The sequence below is a fragment of the Sciurus vulgaris genome (genome assembly GCF_902686455.1).
Source record: "Sciurus vulgaris genome assembly, chromosome: 1".
In the NCBI taxonomy this organism is placed as follows: domain Eukaryota; kingdom Metazoa; phylum Chordata; class Mammalia; order Rodentia; family Sciuridae; genus Sciurus; species Sciurus vulgaris.
Genome location: NC_136461.1, coordinates 156,913,037 through 156,934,111, shown reverse-complemented (window position 1 = coordinate 156,934,111; position 21,075 = coordinate 156,913,037). Strand labels below are relative to the sequence as shown.

Below are 21,075 nucleotides of genomic sequence, written 5' to 3'. Positions count from 1 at the left end.
TTGTAATGGATTAATAATGCTCTATTGTGTATATCTATACCAGATTTTTTAAGTATATCCATCTACTGAAGGACATCTGAGTTGATTCCTTTTTTTTTTTTTTTTTTTTCTTCTCTTTTTTTCTTTTTTTGTACCAAGGGTGCTTTACCACTGGGTCACATCCCCAGCACTTTTATGTTATATTTTGAGACAGGGTCTAAGTTTTTTAGTGCCTAGGTAAATTCCCCAGGCTGGCCTGGAAATTTTGATCCTCCTACCTCAGCCTTCCAAGTCTCTAGGATTGCAGGCTTGTGCCACCACACCTGGCTCAAGTCCATATTTTAGCTACTATGAACAGTGCTGCAGGAAATGTAGGAGCGCGAGTACCTTTTTGCCAGTGATATCATCTCCCAGTGGTAGAATTGCTAGATCATGACAGTAGTTCTTTGGGGGGGACTCTTCCATAGTGACGCAGTCCCCACCAGCAGTGTATGAGAGTTCCCTTTTCTCTGCATCCTCGCCAGCATTTGTTGTCTTTTTGATGATCACTGGGGTGAGATAACTCATTGTGGTTTTGATTTTCCTTTCCCAATGATTAGTAAGATTGAGCATCTTGTCATGTACTTAGTGCCTATTCATATGTCATTTTTTTGAGAAGTGTCTGTTTCATTCTTTAGGCCAGTTTTTCACTGGATTGATTGTGTTTGGTTCAGAGTTCCTCATTGGATGAAGAGTATATAAATGTTTCCTCCCATTCTGTAGGTTATCTCTTAGTTCTGTCAATTATTCACTTTGCTGGACAGAAGCTTCTTAGTTTGATGTAATTGTTTTTCTAATTTAATTTGTTGCCTGTACCTCCTAGGCCACATATTATTTCCATCAATTATGTGGCAGGATGGGAGAGTAGAAAGAGCAAGAGTTCAACGTCGTTCAGAAGGGGTTCCAAGGCCAGCTGGTATTGAACAACCAAGTTCAAGCCAAGATCTACCATTTAGTGACCATGTGGCCTTGACAGTGTATTTAACTTCTTCTGTAAAGGGGACATGTTAGTGACACTTTAATCACAGAGCCATTGTGAAGATTAAATTAGAAAGCAGTGAGGGTGTAGCTCTGTGGTAGAGTGTGCTTATCATGTGCAAGGCCCTGGGTTCAATCACCAGAACAACACCAGAACAAAACAAAAAACCCTTTTATATAACATAATGGTACTTAGCTTGTACTTAGCCTATATAACAAGCTGTTGATAAATTACTATTACTGCTACTTTACCTGTGGGATGTGGTACAGCCCACTTCTCTGTTTAAAGTTTAGGTTTGTCTCCAAGATGAAAATATTGTCATTTATTTTGCATGTTTGCTGTGAAGATTAGGAGAGATAATAAATAACCAATAGCCTGTCTTTCACACTTGCATGAGCTGAATAAATATTAGTTCTATATCCCAGTCACTCCCTTGGTTTCCCTACCCTCATCCCCTAGTAAATAAGAAGATAAAAAATGATGTTCTTGCTTAAAAGAATCAAGAAAAATTCTCAGGTTAGGTCATATTAAGCCTTCCACAGAACTGAGCCATATACCATGTGTGAAGCGGGTCCTGTTTTGTGCTGTGTTGCACCCTGTAGAAACCTGAGCCTCTGGAAGCGGGAGGGGCTCCGCAAGAAGGTACGTGCCTTGAACTCCAAATTAAGAGAGCCATTAGCAGAATAAAGACTGTATGGAAGGCTCAGCCTTACAGTAGGTCCATATTCCTCAAACCATGCTCATGAAGTTTTCAAAAACCTGTTTCCCATGTCTCCCTGAAACCTGCCCTTGCACCAGTTTCCCCATCTCTGTAAGTAGCACCCTGCCATCCCCACATTCCCAGCCACTCAGGCAAGAACCTAGGATCCATCTTTGCTTCCTCTTGCTTCACCTAAAGATTCGTCCTCATTCTTTGTTCCACACCCATCCATCTGCCAGTTCTAGTTCTGCCTCTAAGCCACCTGGCCATCATCTTCCTTCCTCCACGGCTGCCACAGCTACTGTAAACCATTCATATATGTTTGTCTGAAGTACCCCAAAAGGCTTTTAGGTAGTCTATAGGTCTCCTTTCCATAATGTTTCATGTCCATTCCCCAAGAACCAAAGTGATCCTTTCAAAGCCTTATTTAGATATCTCACAACTCTCCAATGGCTTCCTATTACAGTTAGACTAACATTCAATCCCATTATCAAAACTCTAGGATATAACCTGTATCCATCTTCCCTCCTCCTACCCTCGCCTCCCCTAGAGCACCCTCTGGGAACCTGTGCACTTGAAAATCTTTGTCATCGCACTGCCCTCTGGTGTGCCTGCAGATAAAGGGTAACTTTCTCAGAGACCTTCTTTTACCATCCTAATGTATATTCTCTCCTTAAATTACATTTATCCCAAAGAAAGTAAAATAGGGTAATAGGCACTTATCCCTAAAATGATCTCATTTGTTTTTGTATTTATTGCCTGTCCACCCATGAGAATGTAAACGCCATGAGAGCAGAGACTGCTCTACTCACTGCTGTATCCACAAAATCTAGAACAGTGTCTGGTGTATGTTAAGTACATCCAGCCCTCTGTATCTGTAGGTTTCACATTTGCAGATTCTACCAACCACAGATCAAAAATACTTTTTCAATTACATCTATACTGAACTTGTACAGACTTTTTCTTTTTATTCCCTATACAATACAGTGTAACAGTTACATAGTATTTATATTGTATTAGGTACTGTAAGTAATCTAGAGGTGGTTTGAAGCATATGGGATGATGTGCCTTGGTTACATGCAAATAGTAATGCCATTTTGTCCAAGGGACTCCAGTATCTGCAGGTTTTGGTATTAATGGGGATGTTGAAATCAATCCTCACTTCAAAAGGTATCATTGTATTTATTAATGCTAAACAAAGAGCATCTGATAATGTCATATCTCCTCATGCACAAGAGCTGAGGCAACTTTGCAAAATCTAGAATCATGTTTACCACATCACAATTCACAATAACTAAACTATGAAACCAGCCTAGGTGTTTATCAGTGGATGAATGGATAAAGGAAAAGTGATATATATACACAATGGAGTTTTATTCCAATCATGAAGAAAAATGAAATTATGACATTTTCAGGAAAATGGATGGAACTAGAGAACATCCATGTTAAGTGAAGTAAGGCAAACTCAGAAGGTTAAGAGTTGTATGTTTTCTCTCATCTGTGGAAGCTGAAACGGAAAACAGAAAAGAAAGATGGGGGTAGACCTCATGAAAATCGAAGGGAGATCAGTAGAAGAAAGGGTCCAAGGGGAGGGAGAGGGAGAAGTGCTGGGGAGTGATATTGGCCGAATTATATTGTTATACTGTGTGCATGTACAAATATGTAACAACAGAACTTACCAATATGCACATCTATAATGCACCAATAAAAACGCAGGGGAAAAAAATCTAGAATCTTCCTTGGCTTATGGAAGTATTGACACTGTCATGTCAACTAAATTTTTTTTTCAGTTCTCTGTCAGTTCTTGATACTCTTGGGATTCTACAAGTTCTACGGTAATCTTTAAATTGTATTGTCCTGACAATTTAAAACAACTCATGTGAGTGTATTCTGGATCATTTCCAGTGACCATAACTTCTGAGATATTTGTTCCCTATTTCGCTGTTTTGCATTCTGTACAAAACCAAGGGCATTATGAGAGGAGAGGAGGAGTGTTTCTATTCATGGAAAGACCTATATATCTAAATACATGAAATGTATGTACTATGTTTTTTAAAATTCTATGTTGCTCATCTCTGCTGGCTTTCACTTCACTGAGCTTTAAAGACAAGACCAGTGGTAAAGAATAATTCAGACTCATGGCTGCAGTCATTAACTTTTAGGTTTTATTTGCCTATATAAATTGTCAAATTAATGTCTGGAAAAACAACACTGATGTGCATTCTTTCACATTGAAAGGAAGAAGGTACTAGTACCTGTAATAGGGAACATCAATTGTGCAAAGTCTGCCTTGAAAGCGCTCCCTTGACTGCTAATCGGTGAAGGTGTTTCTATGACCATGTTGTCTTATAGGTGATTTTTTTTTAAAGTTATTAAATGTTTCCTCTTCTGAAAATGGCAGTGCTGCTTAATTACTTGAAACTTCATTTCTTTGGTTGTAAAAATTAGACTTTTGCAACACTTGAGAATCCTACGAGCTGGGAAGATGTTTAGTGTTATGAGAGCAGGTGAGATAAAGGGATTTTATGAGTAATCCAAGAGGAACCAAGGGCAATTGGGGCCCTCATTATGACTAAACACCAGAAGTACCAGGGTTATACATCCTGGCTCTACCATAACAAGTTCTATGACCTCAGGCAAGTTAAATAACTTCCCAAAGCCTGGCACATAGTGGGTGTTCACTGCTCCATGGATGACATATTTTCTTAATTTGCTCAGGTTCTTGCCTTTATTTCTGCTTGGTCCCCAGATTCTGCTGCAGAGATGTCTAATACAAAAATCCACTTATTCAGTGGCTGAATTACTAATTGATACCTAGGTCCACACTGTGTTGTCACCAGCTCGCTGTGTAATCTTAGATAAAACTATGAACTGCTCTAGATATTTTTCATCTTCTAAAAGGGGAATCATGAAACTTACCCTGCTTGACAGAGTTTATGAGAATTAAATGAAATGGGAATATATTTTAAGGTTTGAAAATATTATACAAACTTGGAATGCATAGATATGAAGTCATGATTTTTTAAATCTTGCTGATAGGCTTGTTCTGTTTGGAATGCATTTAACTTCTACCATGAGCATCCCCCATCCATTTTAATCTGTGGTCACTTGTAGAAAGCTTTTCATCTCCACATCTAATGGTCAAGGCCCATTGCCCATGTGGCAAAGGCTAACTAAACACATGGAATGGAGAACCTGCCCTGTCAACTTGGTTTTCTGTGTATTTGCCAGGTGTCACCAACACATCATCATGCAGTGGGCACAGGAGAGCAGAGACAACATGCCCACACGGTCCTGTCCTCCCCACCCAGAGGGACAGTCAGCCTAAGGTATGATAGCTTAAACCTTTCAGCACCTCAAAGAAATTACCTGAAAAAAAAAAAAAAATAGCAGAGAAATCAGAAATGCAATTTTATGTAAAGTTTCTCCAAAATCCATCCTTTTATTCCCATGGGATTTTTTTTTACCCATTGACTATTAATGGAGATTTGTTATTTGTGTAGGGGAGGGTGGCAGCTTGGAGTAAGTTTTCTTGCAGAATTGGATGTTCAGAGCTCTGTTGTGGCATTAACCTCTGTGTGAAATGAACAAGGTATGATTTTTAATCTAGATCAAGGATCTCTTTAATCAGAACCAGAGAAATTAGAGAAATAAGGGAAAACTGGAAAGTACATATTTGAAACCTGAAAGAGCAATGTTGCTCTCTGCTGGAATTTCTTGTGGTTTACTCAATTTTAGGAAGGTGGCCACATGAACATGTCCACAGATAGACAAATAGAAGCTCAAGGGTCATAGTAGCTCATTATGACAGCCAAGTATAGTGACCATGAGAACATCCAGTACATACTAAAGTCTGAACCCAGAGAGAGCCTCTACGTTTCCTTCTTTTTTTAATTTTTTTTTTCCTCGTTCTTTCAAACTCTCCATAGAATGCCAACTGAAAAAAAATCTCCCTTGTCTGACTCACAGGAAGCCCAGGGGAGAGGGCAAAAAGTGCCGGAAGGTGTACGGCATGGAGAACCGGGACATGTGGTGTACCGCCTGTCGCTGGAAGAAGGCCTGCCAGAGGTTCATCGACTGAGCCACAGAGGGTCACCCTGAGCTGCTCCTGCCTCCCCTTGCGCTGCAGGCGCTAGGAAGAGCCTTTACTTCTGAACAAAACACTCCAGACACAGGGAAAGCCTTTCTAGGAGTCTTTGTGGAGTTACAGCAGAAAGCAAAAATCAATCAAAAATTTCACCACCTGTGCTGCTCTTCGCGAGAACCCAGCCTAGAGTGGCTACAACATTTTTTTTTCCCTTTCAAAAGAAAAGTCAACTTTGTTTGCGTGTATCTAGGTCTTAAAACTGTGGACTTCTTTGACAATTGAACCAACCAAGCCCATTCTAGGAGGCATATTTTGATAAGCTTTCTGAATTACAGCATTTCTGAGAATTTTTTTGACACTAGAAAAAAACCCACATTAGCTACACATTATGCAGTAGCATTTGTACAAAGAACAATACCCACTTTGTGAATAGACTTTTCCCTGTTTTCCATTGACTTCTTGAAGCAGTACACATCATGATGTGTTGCAAGAAAGAACAGCACTCTGGGTATCTTTTCTATGTCTGTTTTGTTTGTTTTTAAGAATGGCCCCAGATGGCATAAGCTCGAAAAGCAATTGGCAATGGAGTCACCAGCAGCCTGCAGTCCCAAGCTGAGTTTCGGGAAATGCAGCTGCCGCTGTTGGGAACCATCGAGGAATCTTCCTTGGATCTGTAAGGGACTCTTCCCCAAGAGGCAGCACAACTAATTCTTCACCTGGCACAACTCAGACAAGAACTGGCATCCGTAGCCATCTGGGTAAGCCTTGATGCTTTTTTCAGGGATGTGATACAGACTGCAGCTCAGATCTGTTTGTATCTGCTTGTCCATCAAGACTGTAGCCAGGTTAATGGGTCATTGGTCCATCCCTCAAAACTCCACCACTGACTGATTCCAGAAAAAAACTAGGGAACTCCAGACTGTCCCAGTAGGTTTGCTTTAGACAGCAGAGCACAGCTGACATGTCCCCATCTTTTCAGAAAGTCAACTTCCAGTCTGAGTGCACTTTTCTAGGTTTTATGCTTTAGTGTGTCTGGGAGATGGGTTCATGAATAATATAAATATTATATGGATAAATGGAAGGTCTGAACTTTTATTTTTCTTATAAAAATATTGGGCTATTCATTAATTTGCTCAGAAGGGAACATATAGAACACCAAAAGGAAAATGCATGTTGGTATAGGACTCTCTCAAGTTAGTAGGGCCAGGGTTTGCACTGTGTTCCATTTGTTAGGATTTCTAACCAGTTGTACTTGCTTATTGTTTGTTTTGGTGTTAGTGGTGTGGGGAGCAGCTGCCAAGCCCTATAAATTAGCTCATTCTCAGTTATCTGCCCGACCTTCAATTGCCCTGCTAAAGAGATATTTCTCCTATACCTATGCAAAGAAGAGCACCTTATGGGAGGCACTGTGCAGGGGTGGGGACGTAGGATCAGCCATAGGAATGTTAAATGAAATTGCACAGAGAAAAGCTTAATATATGTTTAAAGACTGTACATATGCTTTTTTTAAAGAGTAGAAAGAAGTCATCTAGTAATTACAGATACCCTTTTCTAATGTAAGCGAGGGATATATAAGGAGGTTCTACAGTGAAACATCCATAATTTGTGCATTCATGTATTATGGTAAATTTATTTTTTAAACTCTCATATGACTTTTTAAAAATTATTCCTTGGAAGAGATCTTGGTCTTTTCCTTCATTTATTTTTTTAAAAAAGAAAACCACTTATTTCAACAGAAAAGGAAAAGAACATCTAATTTTACATCAAGATTACTAATCAATATTATCCACACCAGCTGTACTGTATGTTTTGGAAATTACAAGGTCAATCAGGAACAGGTGTTTTTTAAAAGGCAAAAATTTATTGGATTTCCTCTCCCCTAGCATGTCCCTTTTTCTCCTGATATCTTGTCACTTTGCCTATAGCACCACTGCTGTGAGATGCTGCTCTGGCCTGGTCCAGTCCCTAACCAATGAGTATATCACCCAGGTATCCTAGAGGACGCAAGGCTGGCAAACTGTTTGAGCAGGTTTGCTGTGAGCTTAAATGAAAGGGTGCAATTGTGGCCCAGAGGTTTTTCTCTTCAGGAAATCTCCCTGTCATTTGATTCTTGGATTAAGTCACAAAAGATAAAAGTGATTTGTGTTAAATTCATTCCCTTTCGAAAATTTAGAACACAGGAGGGAGAGATCTTTGCTGTGGAGTAGTCCTGGAAAAAGGGCCCTGTGGCTGTCACCCCAAAAGATACAACAACACATGAGTAGTTCTGAGCTCAGGCCCAGCTATGCCAGGCTCAGTCCTTGCCTGGTTTTCAGTCAGTGCACAGGTGTAAGCAGAACCTTTCTTCTGAAGCCTTCTTCACACACATCTTCTGCATCTCCTGCCCAAGTGGGGTCACTTTTCTGCTGACCAGTCCAGAGCTCTGTGTACTTTCCTTTCTGGCTTCCAGATGCGGACGGACCCCCAGTACCTTCCTGCTCACAGATACCCATTCCCTGCACCAAGGCATGTAATAACTAGGAGACCACCAACCTACACCTGGCTGGCCTTGAAGAAGACATTATACTTTTTACAACTCTGAATTGCAATATACAGCTGCTGATTGTACAAGTTAAATTTTTTAAAATAGTTATTTTGTTATTTTTGGAACCAAATGAAGTGCCAAATTAAGCCAGACTTTCATTTCACACCATCTCTGTGGAACCAAGTTCTTTTTTGTCTGCACTTGGCAGGGAGAAGGGTGAGAAGAGCAGTCCCAGGGCAAGCTGGCTGCTTAAACTGGAGTCTTGTCCACCCCAGGGAGCTCAGATGCCTGTCAGGGCAAAAGGAGTGGCAATACAATGGATTCTGGTCCAGTGAAAATTTCTGATATTTTTTTCCCTTCTTTGATGCCCCTTCCTTTTAAAAAGTTTTCTCATTTCTCTGCAAAGAAGGCATTTGATATTCACCAACAGGGCACTCACCATCTAGCTGCAAGGCAAAAAGTGTGTGTCAGACAATAGCTTCAAGACTTAGTTCTTCCCAGAGTATGTACACTCTACTTGTAGGAGGCAGTGACACAACTTGGAGAAAACACCCGAAAAAGCAAGTGTGTCAGAGAGGAAGATGCAAGAGGCCTGTGGACACCTGGCTCCTGCTTATCTTCTTGGGGCTAATCAACCAATGGTGACTGTCTCTGAGCATTGCCCAGGGATGCAGGGCTGCTGAGCATCTCTAGGAGGGTTGGACTCCTCTCCACCTCACTTGCTGGAAAGTTTCCTCTCTTGGTTGGCAAAAGCCAGTGTCAGGAAGAGAGCGGTGGGTTTCCGACCAGGAATGTGCATGCTCAGCTAAAAAATGCCTGTCAGCAGCAACTCATAAAAACAAGGTGCCCTTCAGTGGACAATTCCCTGCCCAGTCATAACCATATTGCAGATGGAAATTTTCAGTAGAGAATGATGCCTGTTATAGTTCTTCAATTTTCAAAAAAACTTTTCAGAGATGGTCACATGTATGCTGCAAAAAAATTTCTGAAGCAGAAATGTCCTCCACTAAATGTCAAGAGCATTCGAGTTGAAGTCCTCTGTCTCTGATGTCACACTGCCCACACATTTGCAAGCAGCCATGGGTTCTAGTTAGCCGGCACTGCTGAATTCCATTTTTCCCTTCCCCAGATTCCTTTGGAAAATGACATGCAGCATTCACTTGAGAAGGTTTGAGGAAAAGTGGCAAAGATTGTACATAATGAGAATCCTTTAGAATTGTAGCAGAATACTGTAAATAATATTCATTTCCTCAGGGAAACAAAGGGTATGTGAAAATAGGTCTGGAGAATTCTGAGACTAGGAAGAATTTTAAAGTCTTCTAGTCAGAATAGGTTTTTTGTTTTGTTTTTTCCTTTTCATGTGAACACAATATCATTTCAAGACAAACTTATGTGACCTGGACAGTACCAACTTTTGTAGATGTGGGGAAAAGCCCCATGAAGAAGCTCTTTGTAGCCGGCCTACAGTCCAAGGCTGACATTTGAACCACAGGTGTGGTGCCTGGTGGGTACTTATAGACTCAGTGAGGCTTTTTTGAATGTAATTGTGAATACAAAGCCTTGCCATTTCTTCACATAATCACCCGGTTTGGTGACTTAATTAGCGATCAGCAGAATTCTGTATTTGAAAGAAAGCCCCTAAAGAGGTGTGTTTTGCTTTACTAGCATGTTAAGGAGCAAACTGCCGTGGACTTTATGGACAAGGTGCTGTTTTTTCTCACAAGCTTGTAGGATTTCTACCAACCACATCAGCTGTAGCATTGGCCTGTGTGAACACAGGGAAGAATTTGTGCACACTAATGAGTGGAAACAGCAGGATTCATGAATATGAAAGAGAATAAGGATCATTTTGGAGAATGTGCTGGGCACATGGGTCAACTGGAAATTTCATTTTTCTAAGCAAGAAACCCTACCAGCAGCACACAGACTCGCCCTGTTCCTCCTACCTGTGGGGATTGCTCCACCTAGAAACTGTTTCGTTCTGTCTTTTAAAATGTAGCTAGCCAAGCCTGAAATCAGTAAATGAGAGTAGCACTTTTAGATATCAATTGTATCTCTGAGTAATGTACACCAATAGAGCAAGAAAGCGTCAAATGTATTCAAGACCATCGTCTTATGACTGACTTTGAAAAGCCCATATCCAATAATATACATGCTTTAAAAGGTGTATCTCTCATAGGACCAGGAATGAATACGGGAATTGTACTTCCAGTCCTATTTTGTAAATAGTTCCTTTTTTTTTTTTTTTTTTTTTTTTTAAGACAATCTCATGTTTTATAACTTTTGTTGTGTGGGTCTGAGAATCACATGGTAACATGTTGTGGCAAGATGTAATCTTAAATACAATAATAATCATAATTTTCCAAATGAAACAAGAAATATACTTCTTAGACGTCTACAATTCTAAGACATGACACTTTTATAATAAGCATTAGTACTGATTTCCTCAAGTTAACAGAACTGGAAATATTTTACAAGATGCAGTGTTTTTGTAATCACGGAGAACATGAACATTTTGTGGGAAATGACCTTGGTTTTATACATTGTAGCTTATTTTTTAAAATACAGTATTTTACCAGACAGGAAGTGTTCATATGATACACAATTCCTGTTTACTGAACAAAGGGCTATGCCTCTTTTAAGCAAGTGTTTTGATGCATATCTTTTCAATTAACCCTCTGCAGCAAGGGTAGAAATGCAGATCAGATGGAATGGTTATTTACAAGAGAATCAAGATCATAACACCTACTCCTTTATCATTACCAGAATGTTTTCAAAGCACTAAGGAAAAAAGACACTTGAAAAATCATCACACCCATTTTAAATTAAGAAAAAAAAAAAGGTTGGCAGATATGCTTATAGGTCATGGGAGAGAGAGTCTTGTCAATTCTTTAGTGTAAAAAGATGGATTCTGTCATGAAACACATTTTCCACTCAACCTACCAGAACCACAAACCTGTGTTTACTTAACAAATATCATTTGGTGGAAATTTCTAAAATCATAGTATGTACATCCAAACGGAATTCTTAGATGAGTAGTGTTTTAAAATAATGCCGTCCTCAGCACTAACTTTAATTTCCTTATCAGAGCAAGTGCTTGATTTTTCACTGTGAAGAACTCACAGGCGCACACACACACAAAGTGACTGTTCCCATGAGTCAGGAAACGAGGAAGGGAGCCGCGGAGAGTTTATTAACTGCACAAATGACTGTGAGCTTTGCCAAAACCATCTCATAATACTGTACACTTTTTTCAAGCCCACTCACTGTTATGAAAAAGCATCTTTTCTAAGATTGTAGTAATCCAAAAGTTAGCCTAATTAGCCAAGTATACAGATAAGAAAAACCGAGCTCAAATAGCCCATGCCCCCTGGGCAGATCCTATGACGTGGTCAAAAGGTCATTCAGCACTTGGTTTCAAACAGATGTTGGACTCTGCAGACATGAGGACTAAAATGCATGCATGCACATACAGCCATGGCTCCCAGTCTTTGAGATGAGGCACCCTAGAAAATTCCATCATCATTCCCTCCATATGTCTCCATTGTTAGCTCAGGCCCCCAAGAAGAAGCTGTATAGTTTAGAACCAATGACATTTCATCTTTAAATAGAAGCTTCCTAATGTACACAACAGGGGTTGCAGTTGCCAGGCAAGGTCTGTGTAAACGATCAGTGCAGACCAGGCAAAAGAGGGATACTGCAGAATGGCAGCAGTCATTTTGAACTGAAGAGCGCACACCCCCTTAGAAGACCCATAGTCAGCTCTAGACAATCGGACAGAATTCAGACCCAGGGCTGCTGGATCTCCTCACCTGGAAATGTGATACTCCCTGACATTCAAGCTTTGACAACCAATGCAGATTTTCAGCCAACACTGTGCAGACCAAAGACAAGCTATCTGTGGGCAGATGCAGCCAGAGGCTGCCAGATTAAACTGTTGGGGAAAGTAGATTTCACATTCCATGGCTATCAAGTCAGGTTCTTCCATCACTCCCACAAATTCATGTGTTGGCACTATCTGGGCAATTAAAATTAAAAAGGGGCAAGAAGTCATTTCTCCCCAGAAATTATCCTCATGGAAGACTTAAAATAGAAATGTCATATCCTTAGACTAGCCTTGTCTCTGATCAAAAGGTACTGAGTCATTACCTAGCTCTGGTGAGAGCTCCCTCTGGCACAACCAGGCCATGCCCTGAAGCACTGAATAACTGTAATCCTGATTCTTACTGTTTTTACTACCGTGACCACTGTGACATGAGGGGCTGGCAAAGAGCAGCCTGCGCCTTAAGAAGGCAGCCAGGAGCCCCTAAAGTTTTAAGGTAGCACACGTTGCCTCCTTGTGCCAAAGCCCTCTGCCAGCCTCTCCACACTTCCTCCCAAACCATCCTGCCTCATTCCAGTGTAAAATTACTGTTATTTTTCACCTCTGATATGGCAAAGTCCTTGCTTCAGAATTGGTAGGCACTTAGGTATTTCAAAGTATCTCCTCACCTCAACAGGGGGTTTCCACATAGAGAACCACAGCTGCTTTGAGAGTAAAATCAAAAAGAAAATAATGAGCTAGGCATGGTGGCACACACCTGTACTCCCAGCAGCTTGGGAGGCTGAGGCAAGAGGATCACGAGTTCAAAGCCAGCCTCAGCAAAAGCGAGGCACTAAGCAACTCAGACCCTGTCTCTAAATAAAATACAAAATAGGGTCGCAGATGTGGCTCAGTGGTGAAGTAACCCTGAGTTCAATCCCTGGTTGCCCTCTAAAAAGACAGAATAATGTGAGGAAAAAAAAAAAAAAAAAAGAGCAGATTAGAAGTTGCTAACTTTCAAAGGGACCAAGTTATTTTAAACCATATCTTAGGTTGGAGTCCTGATGATATTGGGATAATTATAAATGGTGACATATGTCCTTCAGATACATTGTTTCACTTGATCTTTATGAGAACCCAGTGTAGAATGACAGTATGGAGAATGGCTATCACTTACCTCCAAGGCCAACCCAGAATCATCGGGAGGCCTATGAGTCAGCCTCAAATGTTTCCTGCAGAGAGAGAGGAAAGGGCTTTTTTTCTTCCTATATCAACTTAAATCGATGCCAGAGAATATAAAACAGCTTATAATTTGTAATAATCAAATCAAAAAGTAACTGCAAACTCAAAGTTGGGAATGCCTAGTGATATTATTAAGTTCTGTTCAAATTTGAATGCAATTTAAATACCATTGGAAATACTTGAGATTTCCTTCACTGTGAATGATTCAAATGCTGTCCAATATATAAATGAACTTCACCTTCTTCCATTGTTTTGCCAGGTTTAACACCTTGAGTGTAAAGTCATGGGAGTTCGATCATATAGTTAGAAGGGTCCTCAGAAAGCCTTTTGGCCTGTCACCTATTTCATTAACAGGCTTTTTGATGAACGGCACTTTTATTATGTCTCTGAAGTAATGCAGTGCTGGAGGCTATACGGTTTAGCACTTTTGGCCTCTAATGGGAAAGAAGTCCCTTGGGTAATGGTTAGCACCAAAACCACAACAGTGACCCAACCTAAAAATAAACAGGTGTTAAGGAACAAGAAGAAAGCTGAGTTTCCAAAAGCAGATCACTATAGATGTTGAAATGTTGTGATTTGGGGCAGATTGTGATTAAATTATGATCCTTGTTTTTTAAAAACACATTCTTTCATGTTGGGCACCATCCACATAATTATTAACTATATCAACTTACAAAGGGAAGGGCCCCTTTATTTGTATTATGAAAATGTTAAAAATTAATTCTGGAGTCAATTAATGCATTTTCCTACTAGGGTCAATTTCCCACATTTTGAATTCAGAAAATTATCTGAAGTAGAAAGTGGCAAGTCCTGAAAAAGGCAAGAGAGCTGTCAAAGAAGAAAATTTTCTTTGAAGGGGGGAAAAAAAGCAGGATGCTCATCCATTTGAAATTCTCTCTACTTCCCTGTCCAAAGAGGAAAACCAGCACTCCAAAGAAGAAATTGAGCTTTTCAAAAGAAAGGAAAGAGCCGTTCCCATTTCTGGTTATCAGTCTTGCTTTCCACCCTCTTGGCAGCACCTCCAGATTTGTACTAGTGATTGCTTCTCCTTCTTTCTTGGCCCTCAGCTCCCAAGCCAGAAGCCAAACTGCTGTCAGGTTTGTTCCATAGCTATGGATGGGCTATTCTTGTTGTTTTGCTCCTGATTGTTTTCCCTTAAATTTAGGTCCAGGAGGATACGTACATATTGCTGGGACTGGGATGACAGCCTCAGTCAGACAGGCTACTCCCTTCCTGCAGGGGACAGATTTCCATGCATGTGACTGTGAGGAGAGAGGCTCAGTCAACACACAACCTACACACTGGTCACGAGAGCTCGTTCAGACCCATTGATAGAGATTGACAAGGTTACGCACCTAATCCTTTCCCTGTGCCTCAAAGCCTCACCCCACCGGTCACCTATCCCACCAGTCCCTTCTGCATGCACAGCTAATAGAGCAGAACCAAGAACATGCCCCAGGCTCCACGTTAGGAGGAGCATCCAAGGGCAGAACAAGAGGGCTTCACGTTTAATTACCCAATCTGTGACCCTTGCCCACAACTACAGAGCACAAAAGCAAAATTGGCCTCTATTATGTAAAAAGTAACTCCTGCACAATACAACTTTTTAAAAATTATATTCATAGAATCAAAACTAACTCCAGTCCACTTACATTATTAAGCACTTGTCCCGCAGCACAGTCTGCTTCCTGTGTTTTGGGCACAGATAACTAAGGGAAAAGGTGGCACTCTTGGGGCCTGTGGTTGCTGGAGTGGAGATTTGAATTCCCCTCAGGGATCTACAGTAGAACTTAATATTAAACTACCCCCTGCAAAAAGGTAGCGATGCATAACTTTGCAGATTACATACCCTCGTTTTACTTTTTAAACCATTTTTTCCTATACTCTGCTTATTGGAAATCAGTGGTTATGATTTGACCAACCCCTGTGATGACAGCAAAGCCGCTCCTTCCAATACTATCCCAAGAGTTTGGGGAAACTCCTCGATCACTGGTAGAAAGCTTTAGAATAGACTTAGAGTTTTAAGAAAAGAACTCAATACTCACCCCCCCCCATACACGAATTCCATAACTTCAATAACTGAAAATGCCCTGAGTGTAAAATAACTCAGGAATGTGGATCACATATATAAAAAATATATATGTGTACGTGTGTATATAGATATATATGCCATTAGTCCATATTTTCCTACAAGACACCCTGAAATTCCTATTTTTATAACTAATGGTTGGACAATGGTCAGCCATTTAAACAAATGCTCTCTAGACTAACCAGACCCTAATATAGTTTCCAAAGTGTTTCGTATATCAAAATCCTATATGCTTAGAAGAAAAACTCAGGATAAGAAAAAAAAAATTGCTAGGTCCCAAAGGGTTTGTGACTATCATCAAATGCAACTTCCAAGTGGCCTACACTCATTTCTTTTGAGGGAGGGACTAGGGAGAGAGAACAACAGTAATCACAAAACCTCTGTTGCCCTTAGTCCATGGTAAAGTTTAAGAGAACTATTTTAAAAATTAAGCCATCTTTCAAATAGTTTTCTATACCAAATCTAAAAATATTAAAATGAAATTATTAAATATTTTAAAAGGGGTAGTTAGTGGAAACACTATCCATAGAAAGCATTGCTTTTTAGTGCCTGCTAGGCAATCAACAACAACAACAAAATATATATATGAAAAACAAGAAGTAGTCCTGCCTGTGGGACACTGGTGTTCAAATGACAGGTGTTAACATGTACAGGCAAAAGTTCAAAAGCTATGTGGCAATGCTATCCAGTATTCAGAGATCTTTTGAAATACAATCTTGCCACCATTCTGGGGTAAGTACTTGCTTACAAAACTCTTTAATATTGGTGAATGAATGTATAAAATTATAAACTATGCATTTTCAAAGAGTAAACATGTATTTTGTATCAAATTCAAGTAAATTTTTTTCATAGAGACTTATCACATCTTCAAATTATTCAAAATGAACTTGAATGCGTATCTTTGAGGGCATGTGGGATACCACCTATGTTCTCCTGGCTGATATTTTCTTAAAAGACAGTGCAGTGAAACTTTCCTCAGAAACTCTAGGCTCTAAAAATTACTGTTCTTAATTCTTATCATTCTTAAGCACCATTAAGATTAATAAATGGAAAATGGGTTATATTTTACTTCCTAAGCATAAAATGGAAATGTTGCCTGTTACAAATGTGCCCAGGTCCTTAGAGGTGGATGTTCTAGCAGCACTGGATCAATAAGCAAACAGCTGCATCATGTTAGTGAGTACTGCATGGAATAAATATGGCATAGGTTTTGTCCAATGTGTCTGTCAATCCAAGAAAAAAAAATTTCAAAAAGTTTGCATTATATGGTGTTAAAGAACAAAATATAAAAATATTGTCCAACAAAGCAAATCATTGATCTTTTTTCATAATTACACAGAGATGACTACTTCTAATTTGAAAACTCTTATTGAATATACACAAATTTCTTTAACCCTCTTAATTTGTATTTTCCTGAAACCTTACCCCTAATAATTTGTATTTTCTCATTAATTACATTACTCAGCATTAAAAAAATATATTATTTCCCTCATCTGACATTGTGGAAATAAAGAACTGTATTCTCTGCCGTTCTGGTTCTCTTCTGTTTCTATTGAGAAAGTTTCATGACTGTTGGTCTGTAAAATATGGGAAAACTCACTTCTAAGCCTGGTACTTGAGGTCATGGTGGATATGTTTGCTACCTAATTAGAAGTTAGTTGGGGAGGGGCAATGTTGTCTTTTTATATGATTTTTAGCCAAATCCAGATGTTCTGATACTACATTTCTGAATACTTTTCTGACTGTAAATAGAGCCCATGGAGGTTCAGGTTAATAAATCTTTTCTGTGACTGTTCCTCAGCCATGCTCCTTGCCAGCTTTTGGCACATTGTACATAGATTTGTCAAATGCTTAAATGACATTGGTTTTTCTAAATGCTGTTCTCTAAAACAATTTTTGAATGTTTTGTTTTGTTTTTTGCTTTTGCGTTCCATTGTTTGGACTTTGCGTGTTAGTTTTACAGACTGTTTCCTAAATATTTAACACCAGGAAAAATATTTTAAAATAAACTGGTGCTAATTGGAACAGAAGAAATTTTTCAGCTTGAAGATTTACAAGGGAAAACGTTCACATCCATTAAACTGCACTTTCTCAAGGGGACAGCTGGCATCTACTTGAAATGGGCATCAGGAAGACCATCGAGTGTTTACAGTCTCTGTGGCCCATTTAAGTGTAATATAGAGAAGAGGCTCTGATCCCCCAAAGTTGAGGATTTGCTACGTTGGTCCTCTGGAGGCATTTAGATAGAAGGAAACGCTGGTAGTAAGAATCACTTTAGTAATAGTCTTCTGGTCTTTGGACTTTCATGTTCTGTGATGCTTAGCTGTAGCAATGAATATGGTGTTGCCAGTCTAGTCTGATGTCATCGTTGACCTGTACTTACTTTGTGTATGGCTCTACCTTGGGTTGCACTGGCACAAACTGAGCCAGAACACCGGACTTTCAATAAAACCATTCTGACTTCAGTATCCACACAAATGAACTTACATGAACTTGTAACTGGTTAATTACCATAAAGTAAGTCTAACTTTCACTTAATAAAAGTTTTTGTGTACCTGCTTCTATTTGGGGGCTATTTATTTAAGTAAAGTATAATTAATTTCTGACAAAAAGGTTTTTAACTAATTAAAAATTTAGAACTTGTTTCCCTATATTTCACCATCGAGGCCATTTTTAGTCACAGGTGAAAGGTGTGTCTGTTCTCAGGCTCAACCCTGCTAGTTACAACTTAAACCATCCCCTCAAGAGTGGCTTCCCAGAAACACTAGCTGCTCACCCTATGCTGATGATCCTTTCATGCCAAGCAAATAGACAGTGTCCACTCTGGTGCTAGGCCGGTCAGCAGACCCTCCCCTGGCCAAGTCTGTCCACTAGAACTTGCTGTGTGCAAAATCCCAATATGTGTGTGGGTTCTTCAAGGTAGCAGGCTTTGCAGTTAAAAGACATGGCCACAAACCTGGTTTTGCCTTTTGCTAGATGGGCAAGTGGACACATGATTTAACCTTCACAAGTCTTTGTAAGTATTATAATGAGAATGATGAGAGGAAAACCAGGGAAAATGTTCACACCTTTTAAACCACTCAGAAGGGGACAACTGACATCTAGTGGAAGTAGGTTTCAGGCAGTCACCCTGGTTTGAATGACATCTTCACCTATTCCTAGTCTCATCAGTGAGGGAGGAGTGTGACTCATGGCCTACTTCTGGGTTCAGAGAAGCACCTACGTCCAGGGCTATTGTGAGAATTACCTGTGATTACATGTATCACGGTGCACAGGGAGGTATCCCACAAATGAAAACCAAATGCTCAACCATCCAGAACCTCAGACACCCAGATACCAGAATTTTCTCATGTCAACTTCTTAAGATTCTTTGTAAAATGGAATATGCCCTGCCCTGTTAAATAGCAAACAGATGTCTGAATATTTTGCTGGTGACTCCTGGCCATAATTCTTTATGTCAACTAATAGAATGAACCATGTGACCAAGTTTCAAGCTCAACCCTATTGGAGGACTAGAGAGTCCTATAGCTGGACACTGGCTGCTTGCTCCTGCACTGACCCTGCCCAGCTCCCAGTCATGAACCTCTGGCTTTCCTTGTGTTCAGCAGGGGGGATCTTGGGCTCTTTGACCTTCCCTGAGGTGCCATGGGACAGAGGGCAGGGTCGAGCTGGCTGTGCTATGTGTGGTAGACAGTATTCCAGCTGTCTCTAACGACAGCTCTGTGGGAACTAGAGTAGGGTCCCCCATCTACAGCTCTGCGTTCTGCAGTTTCAGTTACCCAAGGATATCATAGTTTGATGATGGCCTTTTTAATAAATCATCAGAAGGTGTCCAGTAGCCTAGTACTGAATCACAGTGCCAGTTCCCTGGTCACATTGGCATCATGTCAATGTGAGCGAGTACAGTACAATAAGATTTTGAAAGAGGGGTGACTACATTCATATAACAATTATAGTATATTGTCATAATTTTTCTGATAGTCATCATTGATCTCTTACTGTATCTAATTCATAAACTTTATCATAGGCCTATGAGCACATGAGAAAACATAGCCTACAACATATAGGATTTGGTGTCATCCTCACTTTATCCAGGAGGTTAAGTACCTGGACCAAGACCACACGGCCCAGATAGATTTGGGCCTCAATGCCTCTGAGTCCACCAAATAATTGTTCTGTGTTTTTAGCATGTGGATCCAGTGTGAGTTGTGGAAGGCAAAACTAATGTCTCCTGTTTCCATTTATTGGCTTCTTTTCTACTTTTGAAGCCAGTGTGGGCTGCTCTCCACCCATTCCTGCATTCCATCCTCACCCTGTCCTCCCACCTCTTCCCCGCTGTTTATTCTCATCTCTTCTGTCTCCAGTTTCCCTCACACATCCCAAAGCCATTTCAAGGCACGGCTGGTGCTGCCTTCGCAACCACCAACCAGAGGTCTCCTTGTGCTGCCCACAGCACATGGATGCCAACCCTTCTTCAGCACAGCATTGTCACCCTCAGGTTCCTGAAGACTGGCTCCTGGACATCAGACTGAGTGCCCACGTTTTTTCCACAGAGGAAGGATATGCATAACAATGTCTATAAACAGTGCTCAGACTGCACATGCACATCCTCCCTGATCCCTCCAGGGTTCCAGGAAGCTCTCTTGACCTGACAGTAGCTGCGGAGCCCTGGGGGAGAGGCAGCAGGAAAAAAATAGAAGCTAGGCTCTAAGTGTTACCCTACAGATATGTGTGGAAATCATGACCAGCCGACCCTCTGTATCTATGCATTCTGCATCTGAGGATTCAACCAACCAGAGATTGAAAATATTTGGAAAAAAGGAGTTGCAACTGCATTGAACAGGTATACAATTTTTCTTGTTATTCAGTTAATTATTCACATTATATTTGTTATAAGCAATGTAGAGATGATTCAAATTATGCAGGAGGATGCACATAGATTATATGAAAATATGCCGTTTTATAGAAGGGATGTGAGCATCTAAGGATTTGGGTGTTAGGGGATTCAGGCATTCTGGAACCAATCCTCCACAAATACTGAGTAACAACTGTATCCACAAAACAAATTATTACCAAATGTTTACTATCTCAAGGGATGCTGCAAATAGCTGATGAAGCAAAAAAATCTTTCAATGAAAAAATTAAAGTTATCGTCCCCCTCAAAAAATACCATCCGAGAACTGACATTTCTTAGGGGCAAGAGACTATTATGTTTGCAGTATCAACCTTGTATGGTCCACGAGGAGGTGATGGATAAATTTTCAAATGAATGAGTAAATAAGTTGTTCAGAGGAGCATGTTTCCAGGCTTTAGGTATGCTCTCTGCTTTCTACGTACCATTGTGTGAACAAAGCAGAGAGGAAAGAAGTGAACATTTTGAAGACTGACATAGATATCTATTTGGTCTCAGGGTCTTTGTGTGTTTGGGGGATGGGGATGCTCTCCCACTAAGTTACATCCACAGACCTTAATAATTTGAGTTAGAGGCTCACTAAGTTCTCCAGCTGTGGTCTTAGCTCATTTTTAAAATTTCTTTAGAATATGTACATTCTCAAAATTGCCAACTCCAAATGACTGTATTGATTACATAACAATTAGCCAATATAGGACAGAGTATAGAGTAAGACACCATCT

The 21,075-nt window shown here is 40.2% G+C and overlaps 1 protein-coding gene across 2 annotated transcripts in view; it reads left to right on the top strand.

Moving 5' to 3' along the window:
* The window catches only part of ZNF704 (zinc finger protein 704), a gene marked incomplete at its 5' end in the record, with an annotated part of 212,561 nt that extends 194,556 nt beyond the window's left edge, over positions 1-18,005 (top strand). The window contains 3 exons of one of the 2 annotated variants that reach the window (XR_013759243.1): positions 4,929-5,026; positions 5,667-6,542; positions 8,234-18,005. Coding sequence is in view for 1 of the 2 variants with exons in the window: in XM_079111046.1 (XP_078967172.1) it covers positions 4,929-5,026; positions 5,667-5,778 (210 nt within the window). Of the gene's footprint in view, positions 1-4,928; positions 5,027-5,666 lie in introns of both variants that reach the window. The other variant, XM_079111046.1, reaches the window with a different exon arrangement.
* Between the last annotated feature and the right edge of the window lie 3,070 nt (positions 18,006-21,075).